This window comes from Pimephales promelas, chromosome 6 (assembly GCF_988280905.1).
Source record: "Pimephales promelas chromosome 6, fPimPro1.hap1.1, whole genome shotgun sequence".
NCBI classification, from domain to species: Eukaryota; Metazoa; Chordata; class Actinopteri; order Cypriniformes; family Leuciscidae; genus Pimephales; species Pimephales promelas.
Window position 1 is genome coordinate 5,970,630 of NC_142774.1, and position 24,582 is coordinate 5,995,211.

The 24,582-nt window shown below is 39.0% G+C and overlaps 2 protein-coding genes across 8 annotated transcripts in view; one reads left to right on the forward strand and one right to left on the reverse strand.

Moving 5' to 3' along the window:
- fam13a (family with sequence similarity 13 member A) overlaps window positions 1-17,962 on the forward strand; it is a 58,065-nt gene extending 40,103 nt beyond the window's left edge. For 3 of the 7 annotated variants that reach the window (XM_089132004.1, XM_089132006.1, XM_039686977.2), the window contains 12 exons: window positions 4,983-5,085; window positions 8,236-8,301; window positions 10,186-10,402; window positions 10,485-10,626; window positions 10,847-10,928; window positions 12,038-12,243; window positions 12,329-12,412; window positions 12,498-12,593; window positions 15,098-15,181; window positions 15,635-15,828; window positions 16,524-16,625; window positions 16,754-17,962. In XM_089132004.1, the coding sequence (XP_088988130.1) occupies window positions 4,983-5,085; window positions 8,236-8,301; window positions 10,186-10,402; window positions 10,485-10,626; window positions 10,847-10,928; window positions 12,038-12,243; window positions 12,329-12,412; window positions 12,498-12,593; window positions 15,098-15,181; window positions 15,635-15,828; window positions 16,524-16,625; window positions 16,754-16,877 (1,500 nt within the window). In that variant the 3' untranslated portion in view covers window positions 16,878-17,962. The remainder of the gene's footprint in view (window positions 1-4,982; window positions 5,086-8,235; window positions 8,302-10,185; window positions 10,403-10,484; window positions 10,627-10,846; window positions 10,929-12,037; window positions 12,244-12,328; window positions 12,413-12,497; window positions 12,594-15,097; window positions 15,182-15,634; window positions 15,829-16,523; window positions 16,626-16,753) is intronic. The other 4 variants (XM_089132005.1, XM_089132008.1, XM_089132007.1 and 1 more) reach the window with 4 other exon arrangements.
- Window positions 17,963-18,019: 57 nt separating this feature from the next.
- Window positions 18,020-24,582, reverse strand: part of herc3 (HECT and RLD domain containing E3 ubiquitin protein ligase 3) — a 61,616-nt gene continuing 55,053 nt past the window's right edge. Inside the window, exons 22-25 of the mRNA XM_039687048.2 lie at window positions 21,851-21,933; window positions 20,712-20,895; window positions 20,521-20,623; window positions 18,020-19,483 (exon numbers count right to left, since the gene is read on the reverse strand). Of these exons, the coding sequence (XP_039542982.2) occupies window positions 19,275-19,483; window positions 20,521-20,623; window positions 20,712-20,895; window positions 21,851-21,933 (579 nt within the window). The 3' untranslated portion in view covers window positions 18,020-19,274. The remainder of the gene's footprint in view (window positions 19,484-20,520; window positions 20,624-20,711; window positions 20,896-21,850; window positions 21,934-24,582) is intronic.

Here is a 24,582-nt window from a genome sequence, read left to right on the forward strand (position 1 = left end):
TTGCGACTTTATTTCTCAGAATTGCGACTTTATATCTCGCAATTGCGACTATTTCTCACAATTGCGACTTTATATCTCGCAATTGCGACTATTTCTCACAATTGCGACTTTATATATCACAATTGACCATTTCTCAGAATTGTGACTTTATATCTTGCAATTGCGACTTTATTTCTCAGAATTGCGACTTTATATCTCGCAATTGACTTTCTCAGAATTGCGACTTAATATCTCGCAATTGCGCTTTTTTCTCACAATTGCGACTTTATATATCGCAATTGCGCTTTTTCTCACAATTGCGACTTTATATATCGCAATTGCGACGATTTCTCTGAATTTCGACTTTATATCTCGCAATTGCGACTTTATTTCTCACAATTGCGACTTTATATCTCGCAATTGCGACTTTATATCTCGCAATTGCGACTTTATATCTCGCAATTCTGACTTCATATCTTGCAGTTGTGAGATAAAAGTCGCAATTATTTAAAAAAAAATTTATACAGTGGCGGAAACAAGCTTCCATATATTACTGTAATTCCATATATTACTCAGTATATTACTGAGTTACAATACTCGTGTAACTGTATTTAAATAGGGAAAACGTGGAGCTGTTTGGTCGCTTCTCTGCTTGGATGAACTGGGCTAAGCTAAGGGCTAACAAAGTCTCTCGCGCACCAGAGCTGTGGAGTGCACGGACTCATATGAGAGAGAAATGTATCAACTCGTCTTAGTTAAGGGAATAACATGGTTTAAAATGAAAACAAAAACGGTGGAGTTTCCCTTTAAAATCCATAGAATCTTTCCATTCAACGAAAGGTTCTTTATAGTAGCAAAAGGTTATTGAGACACTTTACAATAAGGTTCATTAGTTAACATTAGTTAATGTATTAACTATCATGAACTAACCGTGTTTTTTATTGTTTGTTCACAGTGCATTAACTAATGTAATGTATTAATAAATGTTGAAATTAATATTAACAAAGATGGATAAATGCGGTAAAGTGCAATTCATTATTAGTTCATGCTAATTAACTAATGTACGTTATTGTAGAGTCAGAGTGTTACCCTTGAGATGATTAAAAGTCTTCAAACTAAGAAAAAAGTGGTTCTTTCTTTCAATGAACCCGGACTGGTTTTTTTCTGGCATTCCTTTTTAGGACCTTTATTTTTAAGTGTATTAAAACGATTAAACTCCTTAAAATTGGATGTCGTGCTTGTGCTATTATTCTTTCAAAAGAAGGTCACTTGGTTTGTTTAATTAACTGATGCAATGACACTTGTACACTTTTAAGAGTTATTCAAGCGATACTTTGAGGGTCAATGAAAGAGTTGATATAGTCACAAACATCCTCTGTTGAAATATTTCTGTATCAAGTAGTCTAAATAAGACTATATAATAAGACTAAATATAGAAATCAAGTTTCTTTTCCCTTTGTCCTTCAAAGATGTTTGCAATTTTCCCTTTTAAAATTAAAGACTACTTTGATAAGGAATATTGGTTTTAAGCCCAAACATGATTGGCTTACATCACAATGGCTGTCATTGTGATGTCACATGCATGTTGAATCAGTGTCACTGCATGTGATGCGTGAGATCTTACTCATTCATCCGCTCTAACAGTTAGAACATGTTGTACACAGCTGTGACACGTACGCAATGCATTGTGGTATAAGAGTTTGCCGTCTCGTTGATTCTGCCAGCTGATTAGAGAACTTTTTCTTTGAACGTTTGCTTTCTACATGGAGCATGGCAATTCAGTAATTTATGGTAAATTCATAAATTTAGTTTCACATTTAATGACTGCTTTTAATGTGCACTCTCTACCTTTGTTCTTATTAAAAGTTTGAATCAGTATATAAAGATATTAATAGTATTTTTTAGAAAAAAAAAGTGACACATCAAGAGCTTTGCCCTGTGGGGTCTGTCATTTTGAGATCACATGACCAGCCAAATACTACTCAATTTCTCTGAGTAGTACGACACCAGACGATGAATAAGGGGGTTATCTAGTGAAACGATTGGTCATTTCAAAAATAAATAAAAAAGTTTAAGTTTTATGAGCACAAATGCTCGCCTTGCTCTGTTCTGTGATGAGTGTTCGTGACTCTCTTGTTCGAACTCGTTCATCAGAATGAACAAATCTTTTTTCAAGTCATGAGATAAGTCCCTTATTCATCATCTGGTGTCATTTAAAGCTGCATTGAAACTCTCATTTGGACCTTGAACCATTTGGTTCCCAATGAAGTCCATTAGATGGAGAAAATCCTGGAATGTTTTCATCAAAAACCTTAATTTCTTTGCGACTGAAGAAAATAAGGCGTGGACATCTTGGATGACATGGGAGTGAGTAAATTATCAGCAAAAGTTTTTTTTTAAAAAGTGAACTACTCCTTTAAGGCCTTTAAGCACAAAAGCATCAAAAGGCATTCAGTTTTATTTAGCATACATTTATCCACTGACATAATAGATAGAAACACCATATACAGCCAATACATGCAATTTACCATTGGAAATACATGGTTTTAAAGCTTTTTAACAGTTATAGCATATGTTAGGACACATATGCTCATCAATTTTTGTGAAGTTCTGACTTTTCCTTTAGGATTTATTGGCTTTTGGCTGTATTTTGCCACAGACCACATTCTAAATGACCCTGTTATAGCGAACAAACTGCAAAATTTCAATAATTATTTTAATTATTTTCGATAATTATTGATCTAGAGTCCAGAGATTAGGCCTAGACTGGTTTGGTTGTGATCGGGCGAAAAACCAGGGACTAGTTCGCAAAAGTAAGTTTTGGACAATATTCGACGTAACTTTTTTTTTTAGGCCCAAATCGAAATCGGAGATATAAATCTTGTCCGTCTTGAGCCACGCATCACAGTGGTGTAAAAAACCTTGAGGCTAAGTCAATCGGTATGGGAGTAATATGAACAATTTAGTACTTTTGGTTGCTGTAGCGCCACTTATGGGCCAATCGGGTTCATACTCTGAGAGGTTCTCCCCAATTTGAGGCCCTACCGTCTTGACTTTGAGTTTCAAGTCTCTAGGCCTTACGGTTTGGGCTGCACGATGCGTTTTTGGGGGATTTTTTTTTCTCTAATAGTACATCTTTAACTGTAGGATTACTCTGTTTGAAATGCATGCATTATGTACAAAAGGTCTCCATACTATTTTTTATTTATTAATTTTTTTATGCATGGCATTTTCAAATAATATGTTCATAATGCATGGAATCTTTTTTTATTTGATTTCATTTTATTCACCTCTTATTTTAAACGCTTAACAACTCTTCAACCTTTGCTTCAGAGCTTTTAGGCCACAGTTTGAGTTTCTAGACCAGATTACTAGTGTTTTGGCATCTCTGGATATGATGAAATGTGTAGATTGAAATATTTATATCCATAACAACTCCAATCTCATCATCAGCCATATAATCTCGTTATAGATGTCTCCTCTTTAATCATTACGTGAACAGGCGATGACAAGATTATCAGATGAGTTGTTTACTGTTGATTGCCCTTGATTGGAGAGATTTCTCTGGGACAAACATCATGTGAAGGCTCCAAATCTGTGGAAAGCCTGTTGATCGGGTCTTTAAGTCGTTTTCGTCATGGTTTAAGCCAAAGCATGTAGTTGTTGTATATACATTAGGTTTACGTTCATACTGTTATAAATGAGCAGCTGGCCTGCACACGAACTGGTGTTTATTTTATTATCAGTTTTGATGAGTGTTGTGTTTGTGCAATGGGGCACATTTCAGGTTAAATGTTTACTTACATTGAAGTGTTTCCAGAGTTTTCACATTCAGGATGTCTGGACCGTTTGTTTCCCATTCTGTTCCTTATCTCCTCTGGAAGTAATAAACATCACGTCTCTTGGCATGTGGGCAGGGGTATTTTACAGAGTCATGTACACAACTTTAACCTGCACAAAGTCCTCATTCCAAGTTTGGATTGACGCATAACCAGGAGTGTTGCAATTATAGGACCATAATGTGCACGTAATGAAAATCACATCGGCAAAAATAGCACGTCTGCAATGGCACAAGTACGTTTCAAATCCAATAGCATTAGCATGAGTAAGCCCTGTGTGCCGTAATTAACTGTTTGTCATGCTGTCGGTACACTGTAATAAAATATTGTTGGTTCAACTTGAAAAATTAAGTTATTAAGTTCATTGGAATGGAAAAATTGAGTTAATACAATGGCGATTGATTTAATCATCAGAAACTCAAAATATGATGTTATCTGATCTATATAAATTATTTAAGTTGATTTGACAAAAGAAAAAATCTTGTGACTACAAATTTTTACAGTGTACTGTACCAATTTTCACTCTTGTTAGTAAATTGAACAAAATGGCAATTAAGAAAGTAGAAAACGTGCAATTTTAATGTAGAAATCTTTCCAATAACCTTTGTTTTATTTGAAACTCTTGAAAAGTCCCCCTTTGCTCCAAAAATAGACCCCATCCCACGCCCTAGTGGCGGAAGTGTGTTTGTTTGTGCGAGTGACCGAGTTGTATGATTTGTCTGCACCCTTCACGACCCCTCCTTGCGTGATTTGATCATCGCCGAAACGGTGGGAGGGGGGGAAGAGTCCCGTCAGTGATAAAGTGAAAAGATTGGGAAGGCATTTCTGCCTGCGTGATTTACGTGCTCGGTATGCTACCCCCCCCTCCCTCTCTCTCTCTCTCTACGGGACACACAGCAGCTCAGAGAGAAAGGGAGGGGTAGAGAGATAGAAAAAAAAAACACAAATTAGCCACACCTACCCTGCACGGAATATGGGTGGGGCTTGAGCAGGGCAGACAGCCAATCAGCAGGCAGGGGTTTGTCCAGTAGTGCCGCCCCCTGCCTCCTCCCAGCCTGTAAGTAGACGAGGGCAGACGCAGGCAGGGTATTGCTCAACCTAAGAAGCGCACTACCCCCCACTCCGCTGTAGTTGGTGTTTATCCTTCGCTCTTTTCTCTGCTAGACGCCTGCCATGAAGATCCTGGAGGCTCTCAGTGGCACAGAGCCGTGCGACGATGTCCCTCGACTGGACCTTTCCACTCTGACAGACGACAGCAACTGGGCAGGTCAGTGTTTTTTTTTGTTTTTTTTTTATTAGTGTCTCACTTTGTTGCTGTCTCTCTCTGCACATGGGCGGCAGCTGCAAGTCTGCCTTGCCCACATTGTGTCCTCATGCAGTGGGTCACTTAATAGAGGAAGAAGATTACAAGTAGTCTGCAATCTGTTTTCCTCCTTAGTCTAGAGAGGCTTATTTTGCATTGCAACGGCGTGCTTTTTTGTGCATTGTTGTTGCAAATACTGAGATTGTAGCCACAGCTACTTCAAAGCCCTGCGATGTCCCTTGAGAATTTTTGCCTCGGATGCCTCTGGGATTTATTGAGTTTGCTCTGGATTCAGCTGCATGTTTTTTCTCTCTTCCCACACTTCCCCTTTCACCATAATTCTCTGTTTGTAAACAGTCGAAAGGCTGTTGATTTGCATATTTGTGCTTTTTTGTATATATGTATATCATATTTGTTCAGAAAAAAAAAAATATATATAATAGGTTTTATTTTTTTATTTAATTCTAATATGTATTGTTAAATATGGATTATAGCACTTTCTTGTTTATTCATCATATTATTTGAGATAAAATGAAATATTCTTTTTTTTTTTGATAGATTATGTATAGATTAATTTATAAATATAGATTATAGACTATATAAATACTATATATTATATATACCGGTATATGTAATATGTATATTTAATGAAGGTATGAGTGTTTTTAATTTTTGGGGGGGGGGGGGGGGGTTAATTTTAATGTATAGATTGATCTATAAATATTTTTTATTCATCAAATCTTAGATAGATAGATAGATAGATAGATAGATAGATAGATAGATAGATAGATAGATAGATAGATAGATAGATTATTGCACTTTTTTGTTTTTGTTTTTCGGGCAAGTTCATGGTGACGAACCGCATTTGTCATCTTCAGTTTGGGCTGTAGGAGGGTGAGCCTAGCAACAAGCGGACGTTGGGCTCTACAAGCGGAGGTCCGGATAGTCATAGCAACCGAGAAGTGAAACAGAAGGAGGTTGAATCCTGTAGTCTGAGAGCTGTTGCTATGTGCACATCACGTCTCAGCCTTTTAAACTGGTCTTGGCTAATCACAGCTGTCTCTTTTCCTGTTTCCTCTCCTGTTCGTGCAGCACGTGCCAGTTGTAGACTTGTTCCAACAATGCAAACACACCCCTTTCACATTGACCTTGGAAATGTTGTAGTTCACGATTTCTAGAGATCTCAGGCACAGACCTCAGGCGTGCCCTAGGCAGTGAAGTGCTCATATATGGAGCTGCCCTGCTGACAGGTTTGCCATGTTGATTCACTGTTACCCTTTACTTTAATATAGTGCTTAATATTGTGGTCACAGCCTTGGCAGGATCTTTATTCTGTATAATGTATTTGTTCTGTGGCACCCTCTAGTGAGAGCTTCAAACGGCTGCTTACATAATGACACATGACTAAAATGGTCCACAAAAAAAAATCGCCCTGTGGTTTTGCAAGGTAGAGACATTCCTGGGAGTGCAACATGTGTTATTTCCTCCATACGCTGTATTTTGTTTAGACAGAAACGTTTTCGAAGGTTTTCTGTTTTTTTTGTGGTAGTATTGTGAAAAGCGTTATCACTAGTAAATTAGTAGAATTTGGAATTAACTTTAATCATTGTATCACTAGTTAATAAGTACAATTTGGAATTAAATTAAATAATTTTAAGGCCATTCAGAAATTTAATTTGGCATTTTGACGACTTATACACAGATCCTTGCAATTAATTTTACCAATGAAATTTCAGAAAACACAATGAAAAAGATTAGTTTTTGGACAATTTTATTGTAATATATATATATATATATATATTTATATTTATATTTATATATATTAGGGCTGTCAAATGATTAATCGTGATTAATCGCATCCAAAATAAAAGTTTTTGTTTACATGATATATGTGGGTGCACTGTGTATAATTATTTTATATATATAAAAATACACACACATGCTTGTATATATTTAAGAAATATTTTCATGTATATACTGTATATGGATTTATGTATAATTTATATTATATATAAATATAAATAATATTTTTTCTTAAATATACATGCATTTATATATTGTGTGTATTTATATATATAAATATATATATATATATATATATATATATATATATATAAAATAATTATACACAGTGCACCCACATATATCATGTAAACAAAAACTTTTATTTTGGATGTGATTAATCACGATTAATCATTTGACAGCCCTAATATATATATATATATTACAACTAAATTTGCTATTTTTGGTGTGCATATTTCCTAGTTTATTCTGCAAATCCTTGCTGTTAATGCAAAATGGAGCAACTCAATTTAGAAAAAACATGAAAACGATTTCAGAATATTTATTATTGAAAAGAGCTATACAAATCAGTCATTTAAATAGTTTTGTGTACTTTACCTAGTTCTATTCTACACATCCTTGCAATCGTGTTTGTTGTGCTGATCAGAACAACTTAATCACACGTAACGTAACATGATAGTTTTGGGACAAGATTTTTTGTAAAATTCAAATAAATAAATTCTCTAGTTTTTTTTTGATATTCAATGTCATGATAACATGATTCTTTTAAAACAAAATTTATTTTGAAATGAACTACTATTTTGAGTAGTTCACGCTCCTTTTTACCTAGTTTGTTATGATGAGTGAAACTTGAGCACTGATAATGTGATCGTGTTAAAATGTGTAAAATACTTTGTTGAAATGTAACAAAAGAAATGTAATGCATTTTGTTGTGCATACACAGTAATATTCTATAAATTGTAGCAATTATGCTAAGTGGAACGAAACCGCAGATGAAAAGTGTAAATGATTTTATACAAGCTAAAAGTGTTTTGTTAACATCTTTGGAAGCGTATGGTCGCTGGAATCGAGTTCACATGTCTGTAAATATACAGTGGCAGTAAAAACAATCTGTAGCTCCAGCTCATGGGAGTGTTCAGGACTGTAACATTGAGCTGCCAGACCTTTGTCCCACTGCAGCCGGTGCCAAAGCACATTGCGGTTGACCCACTGCGGTGCCAAGAGGCAGTGGTTTGCCCAAATGTTTGTCAGCACATCTCATTATAACAGTTGCGTCATCATTAGTTACCTTTCTTTCCTTTTGTCTTTCAGATTCGCATTTCTTTAGTGCTTCTTTCCTTGATTTCAAAAGCCTTTTAAAATCAAGTCACAATGAGGGTAAGGGCTGAGATCTGCTTTTGTTATCAACTTGATATCCCTGAGCCCCGTCTCTCACGGGTGACCTTTAAACTGGCATGTAGCTACTAACATCTAACATACTGCAGCCTTTGCGGACAGGCACAATAATATGTGGCTTTATTTATGTTCTCAATAGCCTACTGAGACTTTGTGAGCCTTTCACTGAAAGGCCATCTTGTAGCACATGCTTGGATGCATTATGCCGGCTCAACAAAATGGCTCCAAATGCGCTGCATGAGGGAGAGATCCACCTGACCCATTAGCTCCTCAAGCATGACTTGTAAGCACATGACACACAAAAATTGCAAAGAACCTGTAGGATTTTAAGCTGTACCAGATTGGTTGCACTGCACAGCACTTTTGAAAAGCATGTTGAGCTGTTTGTTTGTGTGTAGGATTGTGTGTGCATGTATTGAAATAATGCAATAGCATCCCTGCTAAGGTACTGCTATTACTGCTAATATTGTGAGTGTAGGATTAGTTCACTTTAAAAAAAACATTTGCTGATAATTTACTCACCCCCATGTCATCCAAGATGTCCACGTCTTTCTTTCTTCAGTCGAAAAGAAACGAAGGTTTTTGACTTTACTGGGTACCAAACGCCTTGCTCTTTTCGTGACTCTCCTGTTTGAACTCGTTCATCAAAATGAACGAATCTTTTTTTGAGTCATTTCATTCTTTGAATCAACAAAATGACATTCATTTTGATGAACGAGTTCGAACATGAGAGTCACGGACGCGCATCACAGAACAGAGCAAGGCGAACATTTGTGCTTATAAAACTTAAACTTTTTTTATTTATTTATTAAATGAGCGATCATTTCGGTTGATAAGACCCTTATTCATCGTCTGGAATCGTTTAAAGCCCTTTGAAGCTGCACTGAAACTGTCTTTCGGACCTTGAACCGTTTGGTTCCCATTGAAGTCCATTATATGGAGAAAAATCCTGGAATGTTTTCATCAAAAACCTTAATTTCTTTTCGACTGAAGAAAGAACGACATGGACATCTTGGATGAAATGGGGGTGAGTAAATTATCAGCAAAAGTTTTTTTAAAAGTGAACTAAAAATTTATAATGATTAGAAACTGAATTTTAAAAACACCTAAGCAATCACCCACAAGGTTAAAAACACTTTAATAGTCCCATAAACCATTGATGTGATGTATTTTAATGTTCTTTTAGAGTTTAGTAGGTACATCTATTAAAAAAAGTTGTGTTTTTCCTAATGAACATTGCCTTGTGGAAGGGGTTTTACCTTCACTTCAACACTGTAAATAGGCCATCATCAACTTTACAACAGCAGATAAGATCAAGTTCGAGCCATCATGCATCCGAGTTCCACAGGTCACATTGCAATCAGCGTTTATCGCCACATTCTTCTCGCTGCTTCATTAAATTGCTCTTCTGACCTTACTTTATGATCCCGGTATCTGCATAGTAAATAAACACAACATTGCGATATCACAGCATGTGCTCACGATGTTTGATTAATAATCTGTAGTGCATGATACACTTTGTGAGAAATCACACATGCATTGTGTATTTAACAAAGGTGATAAGTGTACTTATCTGTCTCAAAGATAAAAACAACTGTCTGTTGAGGTGAATAACTCACATTCTTGTGGGTGTGACTATAACAATATTGTCCTCAGGATGCCTGAAAATAGCAACACGGTCAATAGAATATTAGCCTAGTTAAAATGTAATGTTCTCCACGTTTGTTTGGCCTTGACTTTACATCAACACAGTCAAAATCTACCACTGGTTCCCTGTTTGGCTTGCTATTACCAAGTGCCTTGTGAAATCTAGGCATGCTGCTTTGTCATTTCCCTCAATTTTAAGTAACGCTTGTGTGTTGACAGAACCAGTGCCAGCCTACTCGTCGTGGCAAAGGGAGAGTATGGACCGCGAGGAAGCTCGCCTGTCTCCCCATGCCGGTGGCAAGCCGATTCGCCAGCTCCTGGAGGAGGACAGCGACCCAATGGTCTCGCCGCGGTTCTACGCTTACGGAGACGGTCGGCAGTATCTGGACGACACAGAGGTTCCTCCATCACCACCTAACGCCCACTCCTTTGTCAGGTAAAACAGCAAACCCTTGTCCGGTTTGAAAGAGGAAATCCTGTGTTTTCGGAGGGTGAAATGAATGCTGTTCTCCATTTAGTAGGCGGAGAAGTTCGTCGTTAGGCTCCTGCGACGATGACCGGGAAGAGTTGACCTCTGCTCAGCTTTCAAAGCGGATCCACGTACTCAAGAAGAAGATCCGGAGGTTTGAAGAGAAGTTTGAGGATGAGCGCAAATACAGGGTGAGTGAAAGCGAGATCTAAGCAGTAAATATTATCTCAGTCCCTTTTTAATGTTGCGACAACTCAAAATCCTACGACTTCTACACTGATAAATCGATCCCATTCTAATCAATGATCTGGAAAACATTGTCGATGTACCATTTTCATGATGAAAGTAACTGGTGCAAAATGTGTTTAGCTCTGTTTGCTACAAATATTGAGTCTAGTGTTTTCTCTACAGCCTTCACACAGCGACAAAGCTGCCAACCCAGAGGTTCTGCGCTGGATGAATGAACTGGCCAAGATGCGCAAAGACTTAAAAGGTATTGAATTAAAGTCGTTTGTTTCATGTAAGCTAGAGCTGCTTGATTCATTGTTAAAAAATCGCGATCTTGATTAAAAACACTTAAGCAATTATTCCTAATTGCGAATGTCTATTAAAACTTTGACAAAATCATTGACGCTGCTGCTGACCCAGAGAGTGTATTTTCAAACACACAGTATCATTATTTCTGTTACAAAAATTTTATCGCAGAAGTACCGTGATAAAACTTTATAGGTCGAATGTAAACAATGTCTACGGTAGCGATCAAAATAGATCAGATCACTTTTTTAAACGTAACATGGTGCTACAAATAACGATTATATCGTCGCTACCAGGTGACGACAAGTTACTGTTAAAAAATGTATTTGGCATTGAGTCATTCAGTCGAGATTTGTTCAAAAAGCGTTGATTCATCCAGTAATGATGAATTATTCATTTAAACCAATTAAAAATAATAATAATTCGGATTAAACATTTTGAATAAACTGCAGCAATTAACATTTTGTTCCCAGATAGCACAAGTCTATTTGATGTAATGTTTACATCTGGAAGACGTATTTTTTAGAGTGTTTGCTCATCTGCAATACGTCTATAGGACGTTTCCTGTCAGATGTCAAATAGACGTTTATAAGAATTCAGTTTAACATGCATTCTAAATCATTACATCTTAAAGACATCTTCTAAACGTCTATTTGACATCTGACAGGAAACATCCTATAGACGTATTGCAGATGAGCAAACACTCTTAAAAAATACTTCTTCCAGATGTAAACATCACATCAAATAGACTTGTGCTATCTGGGTTAGAGCCTCTAGGAAATTGCATGTTATTTTGTTTAGTTGTGTGGTCAGAAGATTTGTGATGTTTGAAAAATACAAAAACGCTATTCTCAATTTATCCAGAATCGTGCTGCTCTAATATAAGCCACGATAATCCAACCTTCATGATGTTTTGTTCAAACAAAATGTTTCGGGTGTAATTTCTCACTTACATTTGTGGGTTGGGCCTGCCAGGAAAACAACATCTGATCTAATCTGCTCTGCTCTGCTCATGGCTTGCAAAGTTCTTATAAACAAGTGGCTCCATGTTCTGGCTCTACATCACAGATCACAAGTTGCTAAAGTCAGAAGAGGATTTGACGCCCATCCCCCGCCAGCGTAGCAACACGCTTCCCAGGAGCTTTGGGTCTCAGCTGGAGAAGAAAGCTCCTGAGACCAAAGCCCCCAAACCCCCTGTGGAAAGCACACTGGATGCAGTCATGAACAAACTGCAGGAGAAACGCGATGAGGCTGGCCGACCCGAAGACATTAAGGTGCGGTTTTAAGGCTTTCTTTTGCCCTTTTTTATTATAAACAAATGCACGCATCTTTAAAATGTCATTCTCTGTTCTCCATTAGGACATGACCCGTGAACAGATTGGAACAGAAAAAGTGGCCCTTCAGAAAGCTCTTCTATATTATGAGAACATCCATGGGAGACCAGTGAGTGTGCATTTCTTAACCTTCAGAACTTATCCACATAGTCTGAGGTTGATTTTAATATCTGTGTTTTTGTCACTCATTCTAGATCACCAAGAATGAGAGGCAGGTCATGAAGCCTCTCTACGACCGGTACCGACTCGTCAAACAAATCCTCTGTAGAGCTTCCTCCATTCCAGTCATTGTAAGTTCTGTTTTTGAAGTTCATTGCATGCTTCTGTCCCAGCTCTGTTTCTCTATTCACTGGAGAAATCTCTCATCTTGGGAGTTCATGTACAGCAAGAGTGTCCAATCCTGCTCCTGGAGGGCCACTATCCTTCAGAGTTTAGTTACAGTCGTGGCTGTTGCAACTTCATTGTTCTGCCTCCTAAGATACCTCACTAAAGGCCTGTTCACACCGGGACGAATTTCGCATGCGATATTCGCCGACGTTTAACGCCTTCTGACTAAACAAAGGGCGCCAATGTGAGTGTGCCCACCGACTCGGAAAATCGTTACGCGTAAAAGCGTAATTTTTTTATAAAGCGCCTCGGGTTCGTTTTTTTCAGTTTGACACGTCGCATCAAAAAATATCCGACCAATGAGATTGGCGCTTTTGCTCACGTGTTTGGAGCTTCTGAAGTTACAGTAAAACACAACTTGGGGGCGCTCAAACTCAAAACGGTCTTGCCAAGCACACATACGTAACGGAGAAGAAGATCTACGCCAAGTAGCGTCACCCTCTACACCATAGACATCATGGTCTACACAGCCAGGAAGAAATAAGACGAGGAAGACGCAAGGCAAGATGAATGTAGAGCTGCGGGTCTCGTTGGTGTCGGAACATAAGAACTATGTGACAAACGCGACTGCGACTACAAACATCTTGATAAAAGAGAACTGATATGGAGTGGTATTGCAGAGAAAATGGGCGCCATCTAATGTCAGGGAACATTCACTCGGCTCATCATCAGTGAAAATCGATTGGATGTGAACACAAAAAACACGTTGAAAAACGCTGACGAATAACGCGTGCTGATATTCGTCCCGGTGTGTACGGGCCTTAAGGCCAAATTGACTTTCTCCTTCACAGGCCTTGTTTACACCGATGCGTTTTGGTTGATCGGATCACATGTGGAAGACTCTAAATACAGGTCCGGGGTCTAAAACGTAAGCTTGTCCACTTTTGACCACTTCTGGAAGATACTCAAACACATTAGACCGGATTACTTTCGTAGTGTAGACGCGCATGTTGTCGAATGTGTTCAAACAGCCACAAAAGACCGCCTACTGACCGAATGTGTGGACACCTTATGAAAGGCGCGCTTGCCAGATGGGACTTAAACTGACGGCTGGAGACCAAAGTTTCGTACCAGTGTACCAAGCACAATGTTTTCTCTCCATTCCTGATTTCTAGCACACACTCAAAACATTCGATTGGTCTTGCAACTGTCAAAGCAGAAACGAAAGCTACTGCTCTCCGACGTGTTTCCGTCATCTCCGGGAGCCTATTTATGTAAACAGGGCAAGCTTATTTTGTCCATTAGATCGAAAGATCTGAAAAAAAATACATACATTTACCCACCCATAGACCCTCCCCATGAAGAAATCAGGACAGAAGTGGTTGAAGGTGGACAAAAGAGAAGGAAAACACCAGGTGTCACCCTCGTCTACTTGTTATCCGATCGACCAAAATGCATCTTAATACCAGGTGTAAACAGGGCCTCGGATGCAATGAAGCAAGATGGCTGACTAAGCAAGAGAAATTTAATTCAGTAGTAAAACATAGTAATGAAAATAAAATTTTTCTGTATACTGTACTGTATTGAAACCATTACGAGTCGAGTGCCCCACATTGGGCGCCATATTTGAGCTCTGCCTATGTAGACCGTTCCAAATCGGCCACTTGTGAGGGTCATTAGGGTTCGGTTGCTGGCCATCTAGGCAGTTGGCAGCATGGCTAGGTTTGGGTATAAAGCTAATACTTATCTGAGCCACGCTAGCAGATATGCATAAGCTAGTATGGTTGTATTAAAGGCTAGCTAGCTTCTATTTCTACTTTATTCATGAGCTAAACCGTATGGATAAATCTCCATGGTATTAGTAGAGAAAATAGCATTAGCAGTAGCACAATATAAGCATTTAGATTTTGTATTGCGGCAATGGCAGTGCCGGGGCTTTTTAGCGCCTATAAGCCCGTCTTTAGCAAGAGCTCAAGAGTAGCTCACTTAGGTCATATCCTGTTGCTGGATATTTGCAACAGTGTTCCTTATAATTCCCAATTCTCTTACATACATACTCTAAAAACTTTAAGCAGCAACCCTGGGCATATCCCCACACCACAGGAAGTGTTTTCCCACACTTAATAACAGACTGTAATATTGGTATGTTCCGAAAACAATTGGCTTATGTAAAACAAAATGGATGTTATGTTTAAACTTATGTGCACATTTGAATTGTCTTTTAGCTTTAGCTTCTTAGTCAATGATATGGTTCTCTGGTTACATTTTCTCTTAGCATCAGTTGAACCGTGGGTTTCCAATTTGGTGAAAATGCCCTAAACCAATTACTTGAAGTGCCACCTTCAGATGTCAAGGTTTCTTTTAATGTGAATCTTCTAGTCCATTGGTGGAGTGAGACCTGCCCTGAAGTGGGCTTATGTGAAGGTAGTTTACCGGGTTGTAATGTCACTATTAACACCCACCACAGGGCTCGCCTTCCAGCAAGCGCAGAGGCCCCCTGCTGCAGCCCATTATCGAGGGTGTACCAGCCCTGTTCTTCAGCGACACAAAGGTGAAGAGCTGTGACCGCTCAATCAACCAGTGATTCGGCTGACCCACCTCCTTTCCCCCCACTAGTTTCCTCATTAACCTAATCATGAATCAGTAACTTGCATGGGCACATACTTTGGGAGTGCTGTGAGATTCGACTCCTGCTGATTCCAAAGCCGTTTGATCACATCCCTGTTGGGTTTTTGGCACCAGGGATGTGAAAACTTGAATTGGTGACTCAAATGGAAGGCAGTGCACTAAATACTCCAACTGAAATGAAAATAATTTAAATTTATTGCACTGTTAAAGCACTGATGCTTTTCATTTGTACTAACACTGAGGCTTGATGCACAATGATTACTAAATGATTCCCATTGAGATTCGCCTTCCAAATCAATGTTAGGCGTGATGCTGCTAAGCCATGGTGGTGTAAACCCTCGGCCATAACTGACCGGCGCCATCTGCTCTTTTCCAGGAGGAGGAGGATGGCTCGGATGACGACGACACCAGGACACAGTTCACGGTCACGGTCAAGCCAGAGCTGAGCATGCTGGGACTTCTCGACCAACTGGATGAGGTCACGGATGGTTTCATCTCACCTGTTGATGAATCATCTCCCTCCAAGAACACCATGGATATGAGATTGTCCAATTTGCATGCTGCTACCATGTGAGTCTTAGGTTTGAGTAGAAACGTATATCTCACAAGATAATGCTTGGACAGATTGTTTTGGGATCCATTTTGAAGATGTGGAAAGAGTCGTACCAGACCTCAAATGGCCAGGTCTCTCTCTCTCACACAAGAAAGGGACTAACCTTCTCAAAAGCATTGTGAGCTGAGTTGATCGTAGAGACCACTGGTGGTTACAATGGTTCTACAATATACTTACAAAGGAAACACAGCCTTGGACTGGTGTATCGTAGAGACCATTAGTGCCAATGGTTTTTACAGCTTACTGACACTTATGATGCTTTTGGAAAATTAAAGGTATAATAAATAAAATAAGGCAGATTTCCCAAATCACAACTGGAAAAGTTGTCATTGGTCAGTGGTAGTTGTCGAATATGTAGCGCAAGATTTCCTTGCTATGCATCATCCCCATTGACGTCTATGAATTTGCGTGTTTTCTGACGTAAACTCTTGTGCGTAAGCGCCCTTACAGACCTCTTACATTTCTTGTATTCATAATTTATCTTGTGGAGCTCCAAGGCCAAATACATACAAATGGCTAATTTGTACATTTAAAAAAGTGAATTGTTTGGTAATGTTTACCGACTATTGAAACAGCAAATTATTGAATTGAATCGCGGCTGTGGGTCGAAAGAATGTTAAACCTTTCCACTCCCTCTTAACCAAACACACAGGCAAGAACTTGTAGAGCAACTCCAGGAAGCCCGTGAGGAAAAGAAAAGAATCCGCCAAAACCTCCGTGAATTTGAGGATGAGTTCTTCAAACAGAATGGCAGGTAAAGAAAACTTTCACAATACAAATACAAAGGTAACTTGTTTGCTCTTCATATGGTGGAATCTATGTCTCTGCAGAGAAGGAAAAAAGATCGTATTATTGAATGTTCTACTTGTGCTTTTCCCATAGAAACGTGCAAAAGGAAGATCGCTCACCCTTGGCAGGGGAATACAATGAATACAAGCATATTAAAGCCAAGCTAAGGCTGTTGGAAGTGCTCATCAGTAAAAGAGACTCCTCCAAGTTCATTTAGTGCTCAAGACTTACTCTGCTAGCCAAGCAAGGACCAGCCACTGCTATCCAGTGGGCACAAAGACATGTTTTTCAGACACATTTGGCTTTTAAGGACACGGAGACATGATTGGTTCACCAATAGCAGATGTACACTGCCGTTTGTTCCACTGTACAGCGAAGAGGACTTGTGGATTCGGAATACAATCACATATTGCGAATCTCCTGATTCCCTTTGAAGCCCAGAAGAATGTTTCGTGTTCGTATTGGTATGTAGAGTTCGTTTTTTTTTTTCTATATTAATATCGCTATAATATAGAAACAATTGTGTTTTCACAATCAGGCACAAGCTTTTGAAGAACATTGAGATGTTGCGTCTTAAATTGTCTTATGTATATTGAGACGAGGAGAGTTTATCATTATAGGAACTTTTAGTATTTGACGAATTGAAGAAAGTAACCAATTAATGGAAGGAAGGCTCTCTGTATATAATTATTTTTTGTTATTTACTGGTGCCATAATTCATGCAAATGGCTTTATTTTGAATATTAATGCTTCTGAGGAAATGCATAATTTGCATTGTTAATCTAATTCCCCTCCGACTTTAAAGCTGTAATCTTTAAGACCATTGACTAAGCTAGATTTTCTTTACAAAAAAAAAAAAAGTGCAAAAAACTCTCTTGCTACGCTGTTAATGGTGTAGAAACGCACAAACCAAGGTTCTATAAACCAGCTTTCATTGTTCATGTTTTGTGTATATTTTTATACTAAATAGTCTCAAGTGTCGAACTGGTCATCACATGAATCTCACTGTTTAACAGTGGTGTGGGCGGATCAAATCCCCTCAAACACATCTCTATTGTTAGCGAGCAATAGAAAGCGAATCTGTGGGGCCTCACTGAGCGTGCCCGGTGAACGCGGATACAAACCGAGTGAGCACGTCACCCCCTTCTCTTATTCTCCAGATTGGAAAACTGTAGCGTGAATTTTGTTTTTACTGAACGTGACCAGAATGATGGATAAAGATGAATACTGTGTGTACATTTTAGTACATGATTGTATTTGTATTTTGTACATATGATATAAAACCAAAATATTTTTTCTGACTATACTGGTGTTGGGTGTTCATTTCAGGGTCATTAAAGAACAAAATAAAATGCTTGATCATCAGAGGTGAAACAATTTTATTGTTCTGGAAAAAAATAGATAAAACAATATATTCCATTTGAAAGCTATAAAAGTAAATATACTTTACTAAAATAACAACGCATCAGTAGCCACTAAGAAGCCCTTGTTTGCATACATTGACAGAAAGGAATACGTTGGATCGAAACACTTCTTTCTATGACCTTCCATCATGTTCAAACAAACACATCTCGCGCAGCTAGATGCAAAACATCACAGCAAACACATCACCGTTTTCCCCATCTCAGAAAACCGCCGAGGAACCGTAGGTAAAGCACTCGGATCCGACGACGTCAGAAAGAAAACTGAGTAGAAAACAAAATTTTACAGCACATGACCTTCCTGTGAGTCAAAATGGGATTCAATTGAAAGCCGGAAGAACACAACCGTTAGAATATTCACATTTGCTGGATTTAAACATCCCATAACTAGTAGACGTCATACATCACCCAGTAGTTATTGCTGGATCACATCCTCAAAGAAACCCCATATCATTCTAAGAGAAATCCACCCCCCACCCCCACCCCCAACGTTAATGAAAATATTTCTGAAAAGCAGCTGGGCATGGCATGCTCATGCACGCCTATTATTAATAAGAGACATTTTTAAGCTAATGACCTGCTACTGTACATAAACTGGAATGGATTCAGGAGCTGTGTAAATGCTTGACGTCCGATTTGAGAGGATTAATCGAGATAAAACCTTTTAATGGATTTGGCCTGTAACTGTCGGTCTGGTGTACCGTGCTGATGGCGCTGTGTTATCGTTACCATCCTGATCCCGGACGAGCCCCCGATTTACAGGCCGTTTCTGAATTGAGCTCTGTTCTACGGTGGGCATTTCATACGCTTAAACTAGTGAATTTGATCCAAATTTCAGTCAAAACGGCAAAATAACATCCGGATACGATTCAAAAACAATTATACTTAATAACATGTACAGAAAGTCGACTCTTTTCATTTATTTAGCCAACTACTCCATCCCAATCTTATAATTTACTTTTGTCATTTTAAAAAATATAAATTTGAGAAGATAAACAAAATTTGTGCACATCTGGAGACGCAAAACCAAATAAGCAAGTCTGTAAAAATAAGAAAATAATAGATTTACTCGTATGAGATTGGAGATGTGCTCTTCTGTGGTTAAATAAATGCGAGAGCAGCGTTCGTTTCCATTTCTCCACAGGTTTAAAGTGCAGTGTGGGCATACAGAAAGCCACCTCTGTAGTTCCCGCTCAGACCAGACTGAAGCCCTCGTACTGCTCCACGGCTTGTGTGAGCCTGTGCCGCAGGGTCTCTTTGGTCTGGTAGCAGGGCATGTCCAGCATGTTATAGCAGGTGTGGGCCACAGGCAGGTAGTACTCTTCCGTAGCTGTGGACTGGAGGACGATGCGTAGACTGGCCATGCCGTGGATGGGGATGCGGTCACTGCCGGTCAAGAACACTGTTGGGAGGACGAAAACAACGCTTGTTTGGTCTGCGTTTTAAAGCGAGACACCACAGGTGAATAGGATAAAATTTTTCATTTACAGATGTCACCATGAAACTTTACCAGTTGATTACTCGCATAAATTGGACAAAAAAAAATGCACTGCAAGTTTTCTGTAATTTTATGTTTAAATATGCTAATCAGGCTATATCTACTTAAATATGCGCTAATTTGCAAATATTTTGAAGTGACTAATCTGACCATTGAGAAAAAAACAACGTTCAAAAATTATGTTTGCATTTTGTTGATATATTCAATGAAAAGACATTTTCAGAGGGGATTATGAATATCTCCTTTTTTTTTTACCCTGTAAATACTGGCAATAGCCTTAAAAAATAGATTTCCGCCCATATTTTTAGGCATAAAATGTCATATAAATCAGGCCAAGAGTGATATATCAACAAATCCCTCTGAACAAACCTTCACAATATAGTTGGTAATACGGCTGTAAAGTTTGGTGTGTGTTGGTGCTACAGAAGTGGAAAATCGTCACTAGAAGTGCGAGAAAAAAAGTTTTGAGAAAACGGCCTTTAAAGATTTTAATGGGATTGCGCATTTCGAGTTAAATGGACCATTTTTCTTTCATGATTGGTTGCTGATTAACAGGAAATGACCATTTTTGGATCCGACAGCATTGAAGAAGAGAGAGAGCTTTCTAGTGGTGTTTGCGATGACGGGGTGCGGATCGCGATCACGGACGGAGCAGCGGGATGATTTACCGTAGAATGCCAACTTTTGAGGAATTAAGGTGAAATCTACACACGCAAACAGACAAAGTGTAGTCTGAAAGACGACATGTTATTGAATTCAAATAGCCCAACATCTCAAAATTGACCATGTTTTTGCCTGGCGCAGTCAATTCAGATCCACTTTCAAACCAAGAAGTTTTCAGCAAAACACGAAGCGTCTCTCCTCTGCAGTTTATGGACAATATATAGTTCTGGTGTACATTTCAGGTGCTCAATATATTCAATAGCACAAACTGTACTTACACAAGAACTGCTTTTTTTTCTCCAAGGGAAACTCATGAAACACCTCCCAAAACATCTGAACTGTTGGGTGAGATGCCGAGAACTCGCCCTTGTAGGAGGCATTCTGGGACAAAACAAAACTCAAGTTTAATATGAACATTAATAGGGCGCTGACAGTCTTAAAATTGTCGGAGCGCGGCTGTGTGTCCCACCTTTTCCATCTCCTCCCAGTTGTAGTTGTTGTTGCCCACCACCATGGCCATGAGCTCAGAGGGCTGGAAGAGAGAGAGGATCTCCCCACCGCAGACCTTCAGGAACCCGCTGGAGAAAGCCGAATACAGCTCCTGTACGGCATCGCTGAACACATACTGCAGATATGCCTGGACAAACTCCTTCCTGAGAGAGGAACACACACACACACACAAAATGATTCATATTCATCTTTGATTAACGTTGCATCTAGCATTTTCTATTTTATTTTACTTTTCAAGAAAATTAAGCGTTTTTTAAATTCTTGTTACCGTATTGTAGAAAAACCCCTCACACGTACAAAAATTCAAAAACTCAAAAAAAAAAAAATATTATTTAAATTTAGCTGGAGCATTTTTTATTGTCTGTGTTGATTTAAGTTTTTTGTTAAATAAAGACGATGCGTGTTATTTAATGATAATTCTTTTATTAATAAAAAATCTGTACTAACTAATTAGAATCTAATCACAGGAAATAATGAGGAAAAAGTAAAAATAAAGCATATCTGCTGAATGTAACTCAATGCACATATTTACATGCACTCACGTCCCAGAGCGAGTGAATTTAGATTGATAATCTGAGCTGGGCTAAAGGCCTGTAATATCTTCAGGAGCTCGTCAGAGCTTGTGTGTGTGTGTACGGGCCTTGATCTGAGCTCAAGATGATTGGCCCTCTGCCTAATCTCACCGTCAGACAGCAGGACGCACGCACATATGCAAACAAAACACACATGCATGATCCAAACAAACACTTTCGCCATTTTCTTAAACCCTTTTTCTATTCTTAACCATCTCAACTTAATGTGTTTCCCGAAATACACACTTGATTGCGGCAACAATTGTTCATACATCCCAAATGTGTGTGCATTTACATGTTTTTGTGTGTGGTTTGGGTTGGATTTGTGTTGATGCAGTCCCATCTGTTCCTGCAGCTTCTGAAACTGTGCAATTTTGTCCCCGCTGACAACACACACACGCACACACACACACTCTCTTTCTCTGACAGACACTGAAAGATGGAGCACAGGCCGGAACAACATGACCTCTTTCAGACCTGCATTTAAAGAGACACACCACAGACTCTATATTCCTAACAATCGCACCTGTTGGTCTTGTCCACAGCGATGTTCTTCCCACCCTGAATCAGCTCCTTGACCTCTGTGATCCCATAATACTCTCTTGTAATCTGTGGACACAGTTTATATATTCATTTACTGATAAGTCAAAAGTCAATTTCACACGTAATATTGTCAAAAGCTTGAAACGGCTGCGATTGTTTAATCTCTACCGCCGCCCATCCCTAATTCTAAATCATAACTCACAAAACATCTGTTCAATATCGTTCTATCATCCGACAGGAAACGTTGACGGGCCATATGGCAAGTGAGCAAACTCTCTTTATCTTCCTCGTGTAAAAGTGCACACATTGGAATAACCGTCTTGGCAGCATGTGTGTGATATGAAGGATAGGTTCAGTTGAATTCGTTGATTTACCAAAGCAGTGAATTGTAAATTGATCAATAATATAAATTAACCTTTGGCTAAGCCCCGCCCCCCTTAGTTACTGTTGCTACATCCGTCAAACTTCATCTGCGCTGCATGCTGCATCCACAGCATGGCTTATGCTGTGACAGCTCTTCCTGCTGAAATGTTATCAAACTTTTGTGAAGTAGCAAATAAAGTGTCCGATAGAAGTAGACAAAAGGGGCTGCAATATGCATTCGAAGGCTATATTCAAGACATACAGGTGAAACGCAAGAAACAACAAGGCATCCAAAACAGAGCCAAAAGCATAAAGTTAAGTTACCGGTCACAGTCAAAAAATGAACCACCGCATTTCCTACTAATGGAGACAGGGGTAACACTGTCGTTTTTTTTTTTTTTTGGCTCGAATTTTTCAGTTTCTCTGACTTTCTTGAAACTCTGGATTCTGGTAGAGGGCCATGGGACTTAGACCTGAGTGCAAAAATGAAGGCTCTAGACCCTTCCAGACCTGAGATATTGAGATATTTATAATGGCATAAATGCTACGTGGGATGTCCATATCTCAGCTCTGGAAGGGTCTAGAGTCTCCATTTTTGCACTCAGGTCTAAGTCCCATGGCCCTCTATCAGAATCCAGAGTTTTGAGAAGATTGGGGATACTTAATTTTTCGCCCAAAACAAAAAACGTAAGGGGTAACACTGTCGTTTTTTTTCGGGTCGAAATTTTGAGTTTCGATATCTCAGCTCTGGAAGGGTCTAGAGCCTCCATTTTTGCACTCAGGTGTAAGTCTCAGTGCCCTCTATCAGAATCCAGAGTTTTGAGAAGATTGGGGATACTTAATTTTTCGCCAAAAAAAAAAAAACCGTAAGGGGTAACACTGTCGTTTTTTTTTTTCGGGTCGAAATTTTGAGTTTCGATATCTCAGCTCTGGAAGGGTCTAGAGCCTCCATTTTTGCACTCAGGTGTAAGTCTCAGTGCCCTCTATCAGAATCCAGAGTTTCGAGAAGATTGGGGATACTTAATTTTTCGCCCAAAAAAAAAAAACGTAAGGGGTAACACTGTCGTTTTTTTTTCGGGTCGAAATTTTGAGTTTCGATATCTCAGCTCTGGAAGGGTCTAAAGCCACCATTTTTGCACTCAGGTGTAAGTCTCAGTGCCCTCTATCAGAATCCAGAGTTTCGAGAAGATTGGGGATACTAAATTTTTCGCCCAAAAAAAAAAAAACATAAGGGGTAACACTGTCGTTTTTTTTTCGGGTCGAAATTTTGAGTTTCGATATCTCAGCTCTGGAAGGGTCTAGAGCCTCCATTTTTGCACTCAGGTGTAAGTCTCAGTGCCCTCTATCAGAATCCAGAGTTTCGAGAAGATTGGGGATACTTAATTTTTCGCCCCAAAAAAAAACGTAAGGGGTAACACTGTCGTTTTTTTTTCGGGTCGAAATTTTGAGTTTCGATATCTCAGCTCTGGAAGGGTCTAGAGCCTCCATTTTTGCACTCAGGTGTAAGTCTCAGTGCCCTCTATCAGAATCCAGAGTTTTGAGAAGATTGGGGATACTTAATTTTTCGCACAAAAAAAAAAAACGTAAGGGGTAACACTGTCGTTTTTTTTTCGGGTCGAAATTTTGAGTTTCGATATCTCAGCTCTGGAAGGGTCTAGAGCCTCCATTTTTGCACTCAGGTGTAAGTCTCAGTGCCCTCTATCAGAATCCAGAGTTTTTAGAAGATTGGGGATACTTAATTTTTCGCCCAAAAAAAAAAAACGTAAGGGGTAACACTGTCGTTTTTTTTTCAGGTCGAAATTTTGAGTTTCGATATCTCAGCTCTGGAAGGGTCTAGAGCCTCCATTTTTGCACTCAGGTGTAAGTCTCAGTGCCCTCTATCAGAATCCAGAGTTTCGAGAAGATTGGGGATAGTTAATTTTTCGCCCAAAAAAAAAAATGTAAGGGGTAACACTGTCGTCTTTTTTTCGGGCCGAAATTTTGAGTTTCGATATCTCAGCTCTGGAAGGGTCTAGAGCCTCCATTTTTGCACTCAGGTGTAAGTCTCAGTGCCCTCTATCAGAATCCAGAGTTTTGAGAAGATTGGGGATACTTAATTTTTCGCCCAAAACAAAAAACGTAAGGGGTAACACTGTCGTTTTTTTTCGGGTCGAAATTTTGAGTTTCGATATCTCAGCTCTGGAAGGGTCTAGAGCCTCCATTTTTGCACTCAGGTGTAAGTCTCAGTGCCCTCTATCAGAATCCAGAGTTTTGAGAAGATTGGGGATACTTAATTTTTCGCCCAAAAAAAAAAAACCGTAAGGGGTAACACTGTCGTTTTTTTTTTTCGGGTCGAAATTTTGAGTTTCGATA